This window comes from Rattus norvegicus, chromosome 1, assembly GCF_036323735.1.
Source record: "Rattus norvegicus strain BN/NHsdMcwi chromosome 1, GRCr8, whole genome shotgun sequence".
In the NCBI taxonomy this organism is placed as follows: domain Eukaryota; kingdom Metazoa; phylum Chordata; class Mammalia; order Rodentia; family Muridae; genus Rattus; species Rattus norvegicus.
In genome coordinates, this window is record NC_086019.1 from 217642390 (window position 1) to 217662582 (window position 20193).

Sequence of the window (20193 nt, forward strand, 5' to 3'; positions counted from 1 at the left end):
CTGACATATATAGCAGAGGATTGCCTGATCTGGCCTCAGTAAGAGAAGATGCATCTAACCTTTGAGAGACTTGAGGTCCCAGGGAGTGGGGAGAACTGGCGAGGTGGGGTTCGGTTGGGTGGAGACATCCTCTTGGAGGCAGGGGAGGAGGAATGGGATGAGGAACTGTCAGAGGGATGACTGGGAGGGGGACAACAACTGAACTGTAAAAAAAAGATTAAAGATAATTTTCTAAAAAAGAACAGCAAGTCTCAACTTTTATATAAAAACAGTAATTTCTACTTTGAATCCTCACAGTACACATCCACTCATTTGTGAGGGCTGAGGTGGGTGGGAAGGAAATGTCAGAAGCAAACGTTTCTTCCTGAGTCATTGGGGGGAAGTCCTGTCACAATCAACCAGTCTGGCATCTACAAAGGTGAATCGCTGTCCTGTGAAAACACACAAGCAACGCTTCTCTTGGAATAAACCATCTGACATCTGATCCTTTTCATTGTCTGGTTAGTACATCTTTTTTATTTTATTAGGGGTTGAAGAGTAAATTTTATTGAAAACAAGTTTTTTAAAGAAAAGACTTTTGTTTTGTAATATTTTATGATTAATAACATATAAAGCATGGCTTAAAATATGATCAGCAGATGAATATTTATAATTCTTATTTTGTGATTTTAATATTTGAATCTTTAAAATTTGATATGCTCTCTACAATGGCCTATCCTTGGTGATTATAGGGAATGCCAATGAAGTGTGATATATTGAAAGCCAAACACCATTTATTATTATTATTTACTTTTCTTACATTCCAGTCATTATCTGCCTCCCTGTCCACCCTCCAAAAGTTCCTAATCCAATTTCTCCTCCTCCATCTCTAAGAGGATGTCTCTACCCCATCCCCACCCCACCAGAACTCCCCACTCCCTGGGGCCTCAAGTCTATCAAGTGTTAGGTCCAACATCTCTCACTGAGGTCAGAACAGGCAGTCCTCTTCTGTATATGTGTCCAGGGTCTCATCTCAGCTTTTGTATGCTGCCTGGTTAGAAACTCCGTGTCTGAGAGATCTCAGGGGTCCAGATTAATTGAGACTGCTGGTCTTTCTATGGGGTTACCCTCCTCCTACTTCTTCCAGCCCAGCCTTTCTCTAATTCACAGGGGTCCCTGGCTTCTTTCCATTGGTTGGATGTGTCTGCATCTGACTCTTTCAGCTGCTTCAGTGGGTCACCATGCTTAGCTCCTGTCTGTAAACACACCATAGTATCAGTAATAGTGTCAGGCCTTAAACTGAATGTCATCTTGGGCCAGTCACTGGATCTCCTTTCCCTCAGTTTCTTCTTCATTTTTGTCCCTGCAGTTCTTTTAGATAGGGACAATTCTGTGTTAGAGATTTTGACTGTGAGATGGCAACCCCGTTCCTCCACTTGATGTTCTGTCTTTCTACTGGTGGTGGACTCTACAAGTTCCCTCTCCCTGATGTTAGTAATCTCATCTAAGATTACCTTTGAGTCCTGATGTTTTCTCATCTGCTAGGTCTCTAGTACATTCTAGACCCCCCTCATCCCCCCCCCCACTCACACACATTATACCTCCCGAGGTTGCCTGATTCCATTATTTCTGCTGGCCCTCAGGGTTTCACTCCTGATTCCCCACCACCACCCCAGTACCTGACCATGTTCTCCTTTTCACTTCCTTATCCACTTTCCCACTCAGGTCCCTCCCTCCATCTGCCTCCCATGATGCTTTCTTCTCCCTTTCCCAAGTGGAATTGAGGCATCCTTACTTAGGGCCTTCAGCTTGTTAAATTTCTTGAGTTCTGTGGACTGTATTCTGGGTATTCTGTACTTTCAGGGTTAATATTCACTTATTCGTGAGTACATACCATGCATGCCCTTTTGGGATTGAGTTACTTCACACTGGATTATATTTTCTAGTTTCATTCATTTGTCTGCAAAACTCACAGTGTCCTCATTCTTGCTAGCTGAATAGTATTCCATTGTGTAAAGAAACCACGTTTTCTTTATCCATTCTTCCATTTTGGAACATTTGGGTTGTTTCTAGCTTCTGGCTATCACAAATAAGGCTGCTATAAACATAATGGAACACACGACCCTGTGGCATGGTGTGGTATCTTCTGGGTACATGCCTAAGAGCCAAATACCATTTTTAAAGTCTTACATGTGTAAGCAAAAGCCTTGTCTGTTTTTTAAAAGCCATTGGCATTCCTAAGATTGTAAAACAAATGTTATACCTTATCTTTGAAAGCTTCTCCAGACCTATAAGAAGCACAAATAACATAAGAATAATTATAGATCACAGGGGCAACATTTCCTGGGATTGACTCCCATGTAGAGAGCATGCATGGGCGTGGGACCCAGTGAGCAGTTACACAGGCTCTCACAAGCTTTGTTGAGAAGTCGAAACTGAAAGGGACCCTTTGAGGGAACAGTGAAACTGAATGCGTGTGGCAGTTGGTAGATGAAGAAAGTTTCAACAAGTTCCAACAACTTCACATATTATATACATACATGCATACATGCATACATACATACATACATTGGTGGATGGAGCAAAGCTCCAAAAATCTTCACATACATACATACATAATACATACATACATACATAATACATACATACATACAAATATACACATTGGGAAAATGTCTGAACAATTTCATGCTTTCTTTCCATCCAATGATATCAAGATTCAGGGTCATTGCTGATGGTGTTTCAACAACTGGGACTCATTTACTCTACACCCTCTTAGCTCAAGAACCTAAATTATAATTGCATCTACCTCTCCATGGATCCTGCCTCAACTTTGATAGGCATACTGGTGTTTGATATCTTAACCAAAGTCAGAATTATATCAGTGCTCTTCACCCCGACACCGGGTCCTCTGGCATCCTCCAGAGTCTCATGCTATGTGTACAGTCTGTATCACAATGGAGAAAGAATGCAGTGTACATGCCAGGTGAGAATACTCTGATTGATTCTAGATGAAGAACCAGGTTCTCTAATTCTGCAGATGCTCTGGGAATATGTACTTTGGAAGCCACCACTGCTGTGACTACCTGTGTATGTTGTTGGATCTTAAACCATGAAAGACCCCTTATCTAGTCTCAGCAGCATAGAGAAAACTAAGAAGAATAGAATCACAAAACCCTATTGAGTACCAAGTTATCAATGTTGCTACCACTCCTATGAGTGCTTCTTACAGCGGACCACTATGACAGCTTCACTTACTGCTAACACTAACATGGCTGAAGAAGCTTCACAGATTCTGCATTTCTGATTATCTAGACCCAAAGTCACTGCATTGTGCACAACCCACAGCCCTGTCTGTGAATATCTTTCACAAATCAAATTGTGGATGAGATTACTACTTGCTTAGATGTGCAGGTTTCCCTCCATCATCTCACTCCCCTCCACTGTGATGTCTTTTGCTCACCTCATCAGCTCTCCTTCCAGATGCTCCCATCTCCATTAAGCTCCTGTCCATTCCATGTTTGTCTTCACTGGTGACCTCTGAGCTCTCAGGAGGCTCTGATTTACCAGGCAGAGAACAGATGACCCAAGATTCTGATGGCGAGCTTCCTTATTAGCTCACTGAATCGCCTAGGATTTCCCTAAATTTGTTCCTAATTTCTGAGTTTATCAAGCTTCTAGGGGAGGACAGATTATGAATAATTTTTCATCATCTTTTCTATGACCTATATTGTGATTCATTAATGTAAACTTCACCTAAGAAATGTTTATTGAGTAATGCAAATGAAGTTTGATCCCCAAGGAATCATGTGATGGAAGCTTCGATTCCAATATAAAAATGCTGAAGTGACAGTACTCCTAAGACAACAGTTCTCAACCTGTCAGGGGAGACCCCCTTAGGCATCGAAGGACCTTCTCACAGGAGTCACCTAAGACGATTTGAAAATACGGTTATTTACATCATGGCTTACAACAATAGCAAAATTGCATTTATGAAAAAGAAAGAAATAAACTTTATGTTTGGGGGCGTTCACCACAGCATGAGGACCTCTATAAAGTTTTGCTGCATTAGGAAGGTTGAGAACCATGACTCTAGGCAGGTGCTTAGGTCATGGAAGCCTTGCTCTTAGAAGGGATTCATGTAGTGTTATGTGACCGTGGTTACTTCATATGAGGATAGATTGTAATATCAAGATCACTTTGGGCCTTGATCACTCGTTCTATTTCTCCATGCAACAGTAACCTCTTCATTTCCAGTATTACCTGTGCTATGGTGTGACTTAGCCGGATAACCTTAACCAGAGCTGTCAAATTTTGTGGTCATGTTTTTTTGTTGTACCACCTAATAATGGGTTAAATAAATTCACCTTCTTTATAATATCCAAACATCAAATATTTTATCAAAGTAATATTAAGGTGGTTTGATTTTATGTGGGGAATCTTAGGTTCAGTAGACTAATGAGATCATGCAGAAATGACTGTGTTTAAGTTTGTCTTAGAGAATAAACTTTTTCCTTGAAACTGGATGCTTCTTAGACCCAGAAAAGCACTGTATTCATTGTTGCTGTGTAGTAATTATGAATTCATGGCAAGTCTCTGACAGTAGAGTTTCCTGTGCACACAATACATTCAAAATCTTCATACACAGTTCTCTAGAAAAACACGTCTCTGGGAAAACACATGTAACTACAGTGTGTGAATTTTTTCAAAGAGATTGGAAAGGCCATCTAAATGACATTGGTCTGAGTATGTTAAATCTTTAGTATTGTATGTTTGTTATGTTGGTATGTCTCGTTTTTTAGTTTTATTTTTTATGCTTAATAGTTGAAATATAATGGGTTATATTTTTATATGTTGACTTTATTTGGTTTTAAGTTTTGCTTTTTATTAATACTTAATAAACAAAAATTGGTCATACAACATTTTTAAATATCATAGTATTTTGTTTATTTCCTTTGACAGAGTTTTACCAAAAGGAAATCTCCAAACTTATCATCGCAATAAGCAATGTTATTTTCTAGGGGAATAAAAACTCTGCTAACGGGATCCACTCCTTTTGAGTATATTTCACAATAATTATACTTGCCTTGGTTGAGGAATCAAAAATCAGTTAACGGTTTGTATAGAAAAAGTAGGAAGTGGTTATGTGTTTTTTCAGAGATTCATATCACAGCCTTTTTGACTTAAAAGGTGCTAGAAGAATTATGCAAATCTAAGGCAAGAGAGGTGCCAAGTGTGGGGTGGCCAGGAGCTCTGAACAAAAACTCTTGGGGGTGGGAGTGTTCCCCAGAGCTTGGCCCTCCTCAGACACAGAGGGCAGGCATTGTTGAAGTAGGTAGGGGCAGGAATTTGGTTTCTTAGGCTTCAGCATGATGGCTTTTAACTGACTGGATGAATATAGGACATCTAGGTAAAAAATGAGATCACCTTTCACTGCACACACTCCTCTGTTTTTGACTGAGGATTGTGCACAGTTAACTGTACCTTAGGAGGTATGTTTTGGACAGGGAAAAGATAAAGGCTTGTTAAAGTGGCAGAAATTGTTTTTCCTCCAGGGTCACAGGAAGGTGGCTAGGTACAAAGCATGGATTTTCTCCTGTTGTGTCTTTAAAGCCATTTGGACATCTCTTGGCTACCCTCAAGATAATAAGTACCTCAGAGCTAAACAAAGAATTCACAGCTGAGGAATGCCGAATGGCTGAGAAACACCTAAAGAAATGTTCAACATCTTTAGTCATAAGGGAAATGCAAATCAAAACAACCCTGAGATTTCACCTCACACCAGTGAGAATGGCTAAGATCAAAAACTCAGGGGACAGCAAATGCTGGTGAGGATGTGGAGAAAGAGGAACACTCCTCCATTGTTGGTGGGATTGCAGATTGGTACAACCATTCTGGAAATCAGTCTGGAGGTTCCTCAGAAAATTGGACATTGAACTGCCTGAGGATCCAGCTATACCTCTCTTGGGCATATTTCCAAAAGATGCCTCAACATATAAAAAAGACATGTGCTCCACTATGTTCATTGCAGCCTTATTTATAATAGCCAGAAGCTGGAAAGAACCCAGATGCCCTTCAACAGAGGAATGGATACAGAAAATATGGTACATCTACACAATGGAATATTACTCAGCTATCAAAAACAACGACTTTATGAAATTTGTAGGCAAATGGTTGGAACTGGAAAATATCATCCTGAGTGAGGTAACCCAATCACAGAGAAACACACATGGTATGCACTCATTGATAAGTGGCTATTAGCCCAAATGCTTGAATTACCCTAGATGCCTAGAACAAATGAAACTCAAGATGGATGATCAAAATGTGAATGCTTCACTCCTTCTTTAAAAGGGGAACAAGAATACCCTTGGCAGGGAATAGAGAGGCAAAGATTAAAACAGACACAGAAGGAACACCCATTCAGAGCCTGCCCCACTTGTGGCCCATAAATATACAGCCACCCATATAGACTAGATGGATGAAGCAAAGAAGTGCAGGCAGACAGGAACTGCATGTAGATCTCTCCTGAGAGACACAGCAAGAATACAACAAATACAGAGGCGAATGCCAGCAGCAAACCACTGAACTGAGAATAGGACCCCCGTTGAAGGAATCAGAGAAAGAACTGGAAGAGCTCGAAGGGGCTCGAGACCCCATATGAACAACAATGCCAACCAACCAGAGCTTCCAGGGACTAAGCCACTACCCAAAGACTATACATGGACTGACCCTGGACTCTGACCTCATAGGTAGCAATGAATAACCTAGTAAGAGCACCAGTGTAAGGGGAAGCCCTGGGTCCTGCTAAGACTGAACGTGATTGTTGGGGGGAGGGTGGCAGTGGGGGGAGGATGGGGAGGGGAACACCCATAAAGAAGGGGAGAGGGAGGGATTAGGGGGATGTTGGCCCGGAAACCGGGAAAGGGAATAACACTTGAAATGTAAATAAGAAATACTCAAGTTAAAAAAAAAAGATAATAAGTGCCACTGTTGTACCCTCAAGAATATCTTGCCTGTTCACCCTTCGATGAAAGCTATATGCAATTCCTGACTTGTCCAGCAAGGAGCTCCCTGATGGATTATTCAATCCTAAGTGCTCATTCCTAAACACATTTACATACAAGCGTCATTAAATGGACACAACATTGTGTGCCTGTGTATATGCATTAAATCATATGCATATCTAATAATAATACTTAGAGGGAAATGGATGTGAATCTGAAAGAAAGACATCACAAGAAAAGTTGAAGAGAGGATAGTGTGGGATGGAAATGATGAAATACACTATTCAAGTATAGTATTCTCAAAAATAAAGTAAAGAATATTTTTAAAATAAAGTAAAAGAAAAGATAAAGTCTTAAAGAAGGCCTTGATTGAGCACTGTATGAAGTTGTTTTAATATCTAATTTTTCTCTATCCTCAAGGTATCAAAAATCTGAAAGTGATATTTAAATTATTGACTGATTATTTAATCATTTCACATACTCTTAATAACCTATGTTATTAATCTCTGTCACCTACATATCATTCTGAAAATCCATGAGTTAAGACAATATCTGCTCCATGCAGAATTTGGAGGACATACAAAAGTTGGAGACTGCGTACCCAGCATATTATGATTAGTCTGCTCTTAGGATGACTGTAACCTAAACTAGGACTCAAAGGCCACGAGCTGAAGCCTCTGATACAGATGTTCATCAATGGAAGACACTGAGAAAACTTAGCAGTGTGCAGATCAGAAAGAAGATTGGTAGCAACTGTGCACAATGCACCCTTCACAGATGAAGTCAAAATGATCCAAAGAATGTTAGGAACCAGGAATTCCCATGTTAATGAAAGCTAGGAGAAAACTCCAGATTATTCAAACTTTTTTGTGTATAGGTGTTTTGTCTGCATGTATGTCTTTTTGCCACATGCATGTGTGGTGCTCAAAGAGACCAGAGAGGGTAGAATACCCTAGGAAATGTTATCATCTTTCCTAGTTTCACAACAGAAACCCCCTATCCCATCCCCCCAACCCCTGCCTCTATGAAGGTGCTCCCCCACCTTCCCCATCCACCCACCTACCCACTCCCACCTGCCACCCCGCCCTGGCATTTTCCTGAACTGGAGCATTGCGCCTTCACAGGATCAAGGGTCTCTCTTCCCACTGATGCCTGAAAAGGCCATCCCCTGGTATATATGCAGCTGGAGCCGTGGGTCTGTCCATGTGTACTCCCTGGTTGATGGTTTAGTCCCTGGGAGCTCTGGGGTGTCCGGTTGGTTGATATTGTTGTGCTTCTTATGGGGTTGCAAACCTCTTCAGATACCTCAGTCCTTTCTCTAACTCTTCCATTGGGGACACCGTTCTCAGTCCAATGGTTGGCTGTGAGCATCCGACTCTGTGTTTGTCAGGCTCTGGTAGAGCCTCTCAGGAGACAGTTATATCATGCTCCTGTCAGCATGCACTTTGTAGCATTCTCAGTAGTAGGGACTGGGTTTGGTGAGTGCACGTGAGATGGATCCCCATTTGTGGCAGTCTCTGGATGGCCTTTTTTCAGTCTCTGTTCCATACTATGTCTCCATAATTTCCTCCTGTGAGTATTTTATTCCCCCATCTAAGAAGTACTGAAGCATTTATACTTTTGTTTTTCTTTATGAGCTTCATGTGGTGTGTAAATTGGGTATTCTGAGATTTGGGCTAATACCCACTTATCAGTGAGTACATATCATGAGTGGCTTTTTTGTGATTGGTTACTTCACTCAGGATGATATTTAGTTTCATCCATTTGCCTAAGAATATCATGAGGTCATTGTTTTTAATAGCTGAGTAGTACTCCATTGTGTTAATGTACCAAACTTTCTGTATCTATTCTTCTGTTGAAGGACATCTGGGTGCTTTCCAGCTTCTGGCTATTATAAATAAGGCTGCTATGAACATAGTGGAGCATGTGTCCTTGTTATATGTTGGAGCATCATTTGGGTATATGCTCAGGAGTGGTATAGCTGGGTTTTCACGTAGTACTATGTCCAATTTTCTGAGGAACCTCCAGACCGATTTCCAGAGTGGGTGTACCAGCTTGCCATCCCACCAACAGTGGAGGAGTGTTCCTCTTTCTCCACATCCTCACCAGCATCTGTTGTCACCTGAGTTTTTGATCTTAGCCATTCTGACTGGTGTGAGGTAGAATCTCCCAGTTGTTTTGAATAGCATTTCCCTGATGACTAAGGATGTTGAACATTTTTTTAGGTGCTTCTCAGCCATTTGATATTCCTCAGTTTTGAATTTTTTGTTTAGCTCAGTACCCCATTTTTAAATAGGGTTATTTGATTCTCTGGAGTCTAACTTGTTGAGTTCTTTATATATTGGATATTAGTCTTCAATTGGATGTAGGATTGGTAAAGATCTTTCCCAATCTGTTGGTTGCCATTTTGTCCTATTGACAATGTCCTTTGCTTTACAGAAGCTTTGCAATTTTATGAGGTCCCATTTGTCAATTCTTGATTATAACATAAGAGGATTTCCTTTGCAATTTACCCTTAAGTATGAGCCTGGCATTGAATTATCTCCAGAAGTTCATTCAAAATTTTATTCTTATTTCAGTACTGTGTCTTCTGCCCTGGAAACCATGCAAGGACTGGCGCAGACAACCATGGCAGTGGTTCCTGGAGGAACTCAGCCCTTGGAGCCATCTGTTATAAAATCACAAAGGTGGAACGAGAACAAAGAGACATTCCTGAAGGGGGAACCCAAAGTCCTAGGGGTAAGACATCTTTGGATCTCAGGGGAGAGTCATTTTATAAATATATAAATTATTTAAATAAAAAGCAGACACCCATGCTCTCTTTCAGTAGCTTCATGGTACATCAGCACAACCTGGAGGTAATAGCATTTGATTTTCAAATGCATCTGTTAAAAATATCAATAAAATATTTTAAATTGAGAGCAGTTTTACCTCTACAGTAAAATTAAGGGGGAGATAGAGTTATATACACTCCCAGTGATGGGAACTCTGAGTTTAGTGCTTTGTGTTCTATTAGTTTATTGATATTTTTAATATTAATGTAAAATAAATAATAATATCAAGTAGTAGTTAATCTTTTCAAATTATTTTTTAATGTTCATTTGTTTGTTTTTGTTTGTTGGGGGTGGTTTTTGTTTTGTTTTGTTTTTAGTCTTTTGAGACACTGTTTCTCTTTGTGGCCCTTGTTGTCCCGGAACACAGGCTGTAGACCAGGTTGGCCTTAAATATCAAAAGGGTCTGTCTGCCTGCCTCTGCCTCCTAAGCACTGGGATTAAAAGGCCTGCACCACACCTGTCCAGCTCAAATTACTCTGTCTCCTGACACTTGTGGCTAAGTCTTTTTCTGAGGTTTGGTGCATGGTATTCTTAAGGAACTCTCTGTTTCCTCTACATTGTTGAGTCAGTTGGCCTCGTCTCTTGGGTTTCCCACATATCCTATCCCCTGAATGGTCCCTGGAAGTGTTAACCACTTGTCCTCTCAGTTAGCTTGCTATCAAGTAGTTGGTTTAATTTGTCTTTAAAGAAAAATTAACCTTTGATTTTTAAGCTTTGTTTCCATTGATTCCCTGTTTGGAATTCTAGTGATTTTCATTCTATTTTTAATTTTTCCTTAGGATTAAATTCTGATCTTTTTGGGTGAGGACTCCAAAAACCAAAGTGTAGTAGACTAACTCATTTTAGATCTATCCTTTTTCTTTTTAAAAAAATAATTAAAATCTGATCACACATCACCCCTGCATTTTATCCCAACAACACTCCCAAGCTGTCTCCTCCCTTTCAAATGTGTGACTTCTTCTTCTTTAAGTATTATTTTTGCGTATACACAGATATAGAATAATAAATACATTACTATTTCTTTTTCGGTCTTTATATATAGACTCGTTTATTCCCCTGTACGGATCGTTCTTATTTCCTCCACCACATCTTCATATGTTGTTTTTATTTTCATTGAGTCTTTATTACAGGAGAAATTATACTCAGATTTCCCCATTGTTGGGTCACCATATGCACATTTCTTCCTCAAAGTCCAAGCCCAAAAAAGATCATGTATGCCCTTCATATTTTCCTCATTCTGTATCTAGCTTTATTTCCTCAAAATCCTTCTTGCTGGTATAATTTCTGTCTCATTCATGAGTCTTTCTTATGTGTGCATGTGACAAAGGACAGCAACAGAGGTAGAGGTGCATCAGGGGCATCATAAAAGCATCTCTGGAAAGAACTTCACAAATTCCCACTAAGATTGAAATTACTGAAGTGTGTGTGTGTGTGTGTGTGTGTGTGTGTGTGTGTGTGTGTGTGTGTGAGAGAGAGAGAGAGAGAGGGGGGGTGTCTAAGGGATGATTTATAAGTTAGTACATCTCATCCATATATGAAGACAATGGACAAAAGAATAATATTTCAAATTTATCCATGAATTATGAAAGGAGTTGGTGGAGGTAACTTAGTGGCTTGATAGTACTCAGCATGGGCATCATTTTTGTGGTGATGATGTTTTTATATTTTTGTTTCTAGGTGGTACAAGTTATGATTGCTCTCATAAACCTCAGCTTAGGAATAATAATGATGATACCTACATTTGTTGAACGACCCTTTTCAGTGATCTTACTGGCCCCAATTTGGGGACCAATAATGGTGAGTACACACAGTCTTTTGTAACTGGAGGTAATATCACCCTATTGTGACTATACTAACTTTGGGTGAGAGTGTCTTTCAACTCTTTCAAGTAGACTGTAAGTTTGAGAACAGCATACTTAAACCATATTCAGTATTTCCTTGTTCACATTGCAATGTCCACGTGCCATTCATATAAGATAGGTGGACTGTTTATTTAATATGTCATTTAAGATATATTGTGATGTCATGTAGCCATGTACTCCCAGAAGGGTTAAACATTGACACAAATGGTTTCCTCAGAAGTTCATGGCTAGTCAATTCTAGGGTTGGTTAGAAAGAGCAATATGACTTGTTGACATTATCTGTTTCACTGCTCATAAAACTTTTACAAGTATAGCCTCAAACTAAGGATAACTGGCTTGTTGTCATTGACTTGGGGAAATTGAGATCTACTTCTCTAGCTAGCAAAGGATCACAAAACTCTGACATCATGAAAGAATGAATGAAACCAGGGTGTTGTTGGTAAAGAAGAGGGGACAAAGCTGGGCAGGTGATTAAAAGCATCTGGTGGATCAAATCTCAATAAATGCTTAGGAGAATAGGAGAACTGTAGATAAATTTAGTTTCACATTTTAAGAAAATTACTAATCATATTTAAATAAGAATTTTGAAAGTTAAAAAACTCTCTTCTATAAAGAAGCTTGAGAATTCTTTTTTAGAGTTGAGAGTGTCAATTAAATATAAAAATCAAACCTATTTTCTGACCTATATGGTATGAACTGACAAGTGGAAAATAAAATGCATAACCTTAGTTACTGGTTATTTTATAGTTTAGAGTCTTATTCAAGTGTTGCAAGGTTTCTATTTATTGATGAACTGGAGAATGAGAAAATTTACTTATTTAGTTGACCTGGTACTTTAATTTTCCCTTCTTATTTTATGACAGGTGTTTAATATTTGAAGAATGCCTCAGGCTCCCATACTTTTCAAAGTTGCATGACACTTCATATATCCATAATAATAATAAAAATGATAATAATAATGAAATTGATGATACCACCAATAATATCAGTAATTGCTTACATTGCACTTAAACATCACACACACACACACACACACACCTGTGTGTGTGTGTGTGTGTGTGTGTGTGTGTGTGTGTGTAATGTTCCTCCTCAACCAATCACTACAGCATCTGAGAAATTTGCCTTTATCTTCACTGTATAAATGAAAAACAAAATGAGGCCAAGGAAGGTTAATTTTCTCAAGATGTATTCACTCTATGAACAAGAACTCAGAATCTCATTTATCTCCTCACTGTGTATATCTGTTTCAATCTTTATTTCCTACTCGATACCATCTTGGAAGCCAACTCCCATAGTTCATGATGGAAGATCCAATTCAAGGCTTCAGGCCTGCATGGGGAGCAAAGGACTAACATCTAACCCCGCAGCCTCTCATCAATATCTTGACTTTAGTTTCAATGCTGTGGTTCGCGTGACACCCTGTTAACTTTTAATCTTCTAAACTAAAATTTGGAAAGCAAATCCAGACATCCATATATTAGGCTGAATAGTCTAAAGAGGTCACTTCAATCAAATCGACAGTGTCATTTTTGATTAAATTGAAAATAATGGCCAAATTGGCAGACTCAAATGAGCTACATTATTCTAGTCATCATCTAATATATAATTTAATTTGCTACCATTATTTTATTTACAGCTTCCAATATGAATTTTCAACATGGATAATTTCATTTTTGTTTGCCAAACTTCTTCAGTTTAGTGTTACGATGGCAAAATCTTGTTATAAGGATTGAAGGGCTTTAGTCTTTGTTGCTCTTAAAAATTTTGATTAGATGAGAGTTGAATTATTTTTAAAACCTTAATAAAAGTGTGTGAAATTACCCTATTGATTTAAATTTTTAAAAAGTCCTCTGTTTCTTTTCAACTCTATCGAATCTAATTTCAAAGTACCCTAATATTAAATAAATATCTTCAGAGTAAGAGACTTCAGACAGCTTTGTCAGTGTAGTTAGAAAAATGATCATTCCAGTCACAGATTTTAATGGGAAAAAGTACAGCAAAGAGGGACCGTGGCTTATTCCTCTGGAAGAATACAGAAATCATTATTAAAAATTGCACACACATTTAATGGCGTCTGCTTATAATCTCTTCACTCAGGAAGTATAAATAGGAAAGTCACTCCAAGCACAAGCCTGTCCTGGTTTATGTAGCAAGCTCTAGGACAACCAGAACTACGTAACAAGATTATGGGTATGGGGAAGGTGGGTGACATAGAAAACTGCTGCTTTTTAGACAGTCGGTCACTTTACTGGACCCAGTTGCTTCAGAAGTAAGGGTGAGAATGCTACAATTTATAACAAGTATTTAAAGATTTTTAACCTGGATATTTCCCCTCCTGACCAGTTCATTATCTCCGGATCCCTGTCAATTGCAGCAGGAGTGAAAACGACAAAGAGCCTGGTATGTATTTTGGTTTATTTGGCTATCAAAGGGGAGCAATTTCATCAACTGTGCATTCTGCTAAGCTGTGAGGGGGTTGACTCTATCTTCCTAAAGCCATGGCTATGAGTTTAGAAGGACCTGACTTTCAAAAGTGTAGCTGAGCAATTGGTTCATAATCAGTCGCATCGTTGTCTGATGGATATCATGTCAAGGCGGTTGCTGGGAGACACTTGGCCCTGGTGCAATGAATTTGGGGAAGAAATGTCGACTTTCAAAGCTTCCATTTCAGCCCGCCAACTCTGACCACTAACACGCAGCTCAGTTCCAGTTTGCTGAGTCATTTTACTTCTCACAATAAAGTCTATTTAAATGAACCATGCGTAGGGGATTGTGGGGCTACATCTGCAGCATAGGAGGAAATATGCAAGAGGGACATGGCCATCAGCATCTACACAAGGGCGGTTAGGCATTTGCAGCACAGTGTGGTGGAAAGTGACAGACAGGCTCTCTAGACAACGTGTCAAAGATGTGGAAGAGCAAATCTGAAGAGCATCTTGTGTCCTTGAAAATCATCTGGAGAAGTTGGTCTTAGGAATAACAGTTATTATGTTTTTATTTTGGCAAGGGATTGAAGTTAAGCTACTATAAGAAAAGACACAAAGCTTACTTTTCGGCAAAAAGAGGATGAAATGGTTTACAACAAATATTGGTGGAGCTATACAAAGTACGCCGTTGGTAACTGATCCCCATTCCTTTCTAGGTCATCAGCAGTCTAAGTCTGAACGCGATCATCTCTGTGGTGGCTGCAGCTGTAAGCATTATTAGTATCATCAGTGTCGTTGTGGGTGCATATTCTTCCCGTTTTTATGCGCATCCAATCGTAAATGTAAGTATTCACTCCAGTGGTAGGATGCCAAAGTCCAGGCAAGGGCTCACTGACTCTTGCAAAAGCAACAGTCCACACTGTGATAAATAAAATCAATTTGAGGGGAGTGCCCAAGGGGAAGTCACTTCCTCTAAGAAGAAGGGGAGGGATAATGGCGGGAAATATTTGTACATTGGAAAGGAGGAGAGAAGTGGCTGTGATTGTGATGTAAAGTGAATAAAACATAAATTATTGGGAAAAAAGAAAAGAGAATCGGAAGAGAAAATAAGTTTTAGGATGTTGAAATGATAGGCACGTAGATCAATATTTATTTAGGGATCAAGTGAAACCTCATTATTTTTCTTCTATCTGTAACTAAGTGCAAAGGAAATCACTAATGTGACTAGTTCTCAGCCACAAGGACCTGTGGCTGTCTGTCTGATCTTCAGTTGGTGCACCAGAGAGATCCAAAATAAACCCAAGTTCCTAATGGTTGGAGGTGCTGATCCACTTGGGAAAAAAAGATAGAATGTATAATAGCTTATAATTTTTGCAAAACAGGTTTCAAGGAGTAAGTTCTTTGTAAGAATGCGCAGAAAGAGTGCCTGCTACCTGGAATTGCCACATGGAATTTTCAATGATCGGGCAAAATGATCAAGAAAAACAACCATTCCTATAGCTTAAAGTAGTATATTACAAACACATTACACATCTGCTCTTATGTTGAAAATCTACCTTTGTTTTATCTTTGTTGCTGTTTTCAGTATGTGTGATTGATATTTAGGTAGATTGAAGTGTTGCTATGTAGCCTAGGCTACCCTTGGGTTCAAAACCACCCTCTCAATCAGAGAAAGGACTGAAAGAGCTTGAAGGGGCTTGAGACCCCATATGAACAACAATGCCAACCATCCAGAGCTTCCAGGGACTAAGCCACTACCTAAAGACTATACATGGACTGACCCTGGACTCTGACCTCATAGGTAGCAATGAATAGCCTAGTAAGAGCACCAGTGGAAGGGGAAGCCCTGGGTCCTGCTAAGACTGAACCCCCAGTGAATGGGATTGTTGGGGGGAGGGCGGTAATGGGGGGAGGATAGGGAGGGGAACACCCATATAGAAGGGGAGGGGGAGGGGTTAGGGGGATGTTGGCCTGGAAACCGGGAAAGGTAATAACAATTGAAATGTAAATAAGAAATACCTAATTTAATAAAGATGGGGAAGAAAAGATATTCTGCCTTATATTATCTAATAAACAACCTATATTCTCACTGTAAACCATGCTAACACCATCCTGAGGTTTGGATAAAAAAAAAATACCTGAAAGACTATTATCTTCAAGGATGAAATGACATTATTTTCTCCATGTATATAGCATGGAGCACATCAGGCTAGATTTAGGGGGTCTCTGATAATTGTTATTAGTAAAAAAGAAAGTAAGAAAATAAGTGACATTCAGGAGACCAATAACTTGTCTTTGTTTTGGGCTATGTCAAAAGCGGCATTTCCAAACACCTGGATAGGCCCTTCCTCCTTTCGGCATAGTAGTCAGAGGTAGGAGGGCATATTTCAAACATGTAATCTCCATTCTTTACATTCCTTTATGTGAATCTTTTTTTAGGCTTTGGATGTTTTGATGTTAATTTTAAATATACTAGAATTCTGCATTGCTGTGTCCATCTCTGCATTTGGATGTAATGCTTCCTGTTGTAACTCCAGTGAGGTGAGTATCAGTTCTTAGTAGGTCTCTATTGCTCTGTAATCAGCCACACAAATCTAGCACCTTACAAGGACACACCTTCTTTGTCTCTTACTTTCCTCAATCAAGGCCTTCAACAGCTTTGTCATGTCCCCTGCTCAGTCTTAAGAGGCTCTGTGAGCAGAAAAACTGAGGTTCCCTTTGGGTTTCTTAGTTGCATTAGTAACAGACTTTAAAGCCAGACTCAGAAGGAAGCTCAAGGACACTCTTAGGACAGTTTGAGGTAGGTAAATTAAAACAAACACTACAAAACAGAATAGAAAAGCTAAAAATCCCTTTATCCTCTAGGCAGAGGGAAGATGGAGAGAAAGAATGCAAAAGCCCAGAAAGTCTGAAAACATATTTAGGAGGGCCAAGTCACAGCTCTGAGTTCAGAAGTCAGTAAATTTTAGATTCTTGTGTTCCAGAGCAAAGGACTTTACCAGGGGATCATGTAAGAAATGGAGACAGTTTATCAATAAAACAAAAGCAGTCCTAAGAATGGAAGTGGACTAGTGAGCTGCAGAGAGAGCCTGAAGGGCATCCAGCCACAGAATGAAGCAGCTTTTATAGGACCATTATAGACTCAGAACTTTTTGTTTGTATCTGGGGGACTCACTGTCCCACAACCTCAACCTGGATGCTGATTCCTTAGATGAAATCCAAGCGAAGAAGACTTTAGAGTTTTCCTCTGTGTACTGGTTTCTTTTACCTTGTAATCTTCTGTAGCTGTTGTTTAGGAATGGCCTACCTACATATAATGAGCTCTAATCAAATCCAGCCCCACTCCCTCCACTCTAATTCTTCTTTTCTAGTCCCCATTCTCGTGTTCAAACTGTGTTCATAGGGTTGATTAGGATGTGATTTCTCAGAAACTTTCCGTTTGTGCACACATGGCCATTGTCTTAACCCAAGTAGAGCTGCAGGTGATCTTGAACAAGGAGTAGGAAGAAGGTCACACAAGGAGAAGAAAGCCTCATATGCAAGAGGAAGAAAATAAGTAAGAGGAGATAAATACCCAGGAAGTAGACCATGAATACAGTATGCCAGATAAGCTACTTCAGAGCTCATATAGGAAGCTAGTATAACCCAGCAACTGCTCCCTAGAGCTGTCCCTGCTGTCCCCTTGTGTATCAACCCACAAAAGCAGTGACCTAGGCACATGAACATCTTAAGTATTTACATCTTCTTCATTCCACTGCTGCCCTTTGTCCCTTGATTGTGAAGGACAGAATATATTTCCATGTGTCATGATGCTTCTGCCATTCTGGGTCCCTGACATGTGTACAGAACTTCATTCAAGGCCACCATGTTAAGGTGGATGTGCTATGTCGGCAGGAGCAGACTCATTTGGAAGAATGCCACTGTCGCTCTTTGTGACACTTTGCTTCAAGTGAACCATTGACACAGAAGACTGATGCTCTAAGATGAAGCTGCGGACACCAGCTACGTTGCTCAGTCTCTGCCATAGGATGGCTGTCCTAGTTCTGCAATACTGGATGATCCAAGAGTGGCCCAGAAACCACTCAGTTTGATGTGTTCAACTCTGTAGTGACAGTATAGACACTAGTAAAAGTGACACTATGGAGTAAGGAAATGGAAGCTGTGACTATACTGGGTGACTCAATGACTCTTTGATTCATTTTACAGGTTCTTGTAGTGGTACCATCAAATCCTGCTGTGACAGTGACGGCACCCCCCATGACACTTCAAACATTGTTACCATAAGGATACCAATGGAAAAATGTTCCAGAAAATCTGTATAAGAACCACCCTGGAGAAAGAGTCTAATTTTGATGTGTGTGTGTGTGTGTGTGTGTGTGTGTGTGTGTGTGTGTGTGTGTGTATGCAAGCATTTCCCTGGGAAATTAACACTTCATTTCACTGGCTTTTGGGGGGGGGAGGATATTAGACATACTGAAAATATGTAAATCAAGCAATTACTAGATCAATAAAACTTTAACATCCTCCATTCATTGGAATTACAAGGGGCAATGCATTAGCAAAGAAGTTTTCAATGCAAATTGAAAAGAAAACTTGTGTTACAGAAGTGAGGTCTGGAAAGAATGAAGAGTGGAGTTCACATCTTTTTTTTTTCTCCATCTTTATTAAATTGGGTATTTCTTATTTACATTTCAATTGTTATTCCCTTTCCCCGTTTCCAGGAAACATCCCCCAACCACTCCCCTTCCCATTCTATATGGGTGTTCCCCTCACCACCCTCCCCCCATTCCCGCCCTCCCCCCCACAGTCTAGTTCACTGGGGGTTCAGTCTTAGCAGGACCCAGGGCTTCCCCTTCCACTGGTGCTCTTACTAGGATATTCATTGCTACCTATGAGGTCAGAGTCCAGGGTCAGTCCATGTATAGTCTTTAGGTAGTGGCTTAGTCCCTGGAAGCTCTGGTTGCTTGGCATTGTTGTTCATATGGGGTCTCGAGCCCCTTCAAGCTCTTTCAGTCCTTTCTCTGATTCCTTCAGTGGGGGTTCTATTCTCAGTTCAGTGGTTTGCTGCTGGCATTCACCTCTGTATTTACTGTATTCTGGCTGTGTCTCTCAGGAGCGATCTACATCCGGTTCCTGTCGGCCTGCACTTCTTTGCTTCATCCATCTTATCTAATTGGGTGGCTGTATATGTATGGGCCACAGGTGGGGCAGGCTCTGAATGGATGTTCCTTCTGACTCTGTTTTAATCTTTGCCTCCCTATTCCCTGCCAAGGGTATTCTTGTTCCCCTTTAAAGGAGGAGTGAAGAGTTCGCATTTTGGTCATGCTTCTTGAGTTTCATGTGGGAGTTCACATCTTAATTGGGGCTTTTGCTAAATAAGTAGATTTAGCTGCTCATGATCTTGAACAGACACATAAAGTATGTAGGACAACAGGTGTGTTAAAGCACTAATGGTAGCAACCAATTTTAATCACTTTGTGCTCATCATATAATAACAGTAGTGTATACTTCATTGATAAAGAGAAAATTACAATAAAAGTGGCTGAAATTAAAATATCTGATTATTGAATACACACACATATTCATAAATCTATACCCGTGTGTGTATACATATATATATATATATATATATATATATATAAATTTAGTGCATCTCTCTGTATGTACAGAGTATATGTATAGTATGGATATGGAAATTATAGAGAATACACATACCTATATGTGTATATATTGCATATGACCTAAAAATCACTTATCACTGTGGTTTGAAGCTGTAATCTCATCTACAGGTTCATGTCTCTGGACGCTCAGTTCCAAGGAGAGTCATGCTCTTTTGAGAGATTACTGAATCTTTCAGATAAGAGGCCTAACTTGTGAAACTAAGTCACTTTGTTTGCTTTGAAGGTTACACTGCCTTGCAGTTGAATGTTCACATTACCTTTCTGGTTAAAAGCAATATCTAAAGACTCTGCTATCAGCCTAAATTACCCAAAGAGAAATAATTGTCAGTAGATTCTTAGATAAATTAATTATAAGTATGTGTCGATGTTAATTATTCATTATAGAATAAATCTAGAGCTTGCATTAA

General features: G+C 39.7%; 1 protein-coding gene across 1 annotated transcript; it reads left to right on the top strand.

Annotated features, from left to right (window-relative positions):
- Nucleotides 1–373: 373 nt before the first annotated feature.
- Nucleotides 374–20193, top strand: Ms4a4cl1 (membrane-spanning 4-domains, subfamily A, member 4C like 1). Its single transcript, XM_008760276.4, has 7 exons — nucleotides 374–500; nucleotides 9563–9722; nucleotides 11495–11614; nucleotides 14023–14079; nucleotides 14822–14947; nucleotides 16545–16646; nucleotides 18312–20193. The coding sequence occupies exons 2-7, from the start codon at nucleotides 9588–9590 to the stop codon at nucleotides 18387–18389; spliced, it is 618 nt and encodes a 205-aa protein (XP_008758498.2). The 5' UTR covers nucleotides 374–500; nucleotides 9563–9587; the 3' UTR covers nucleotides 18390–20193.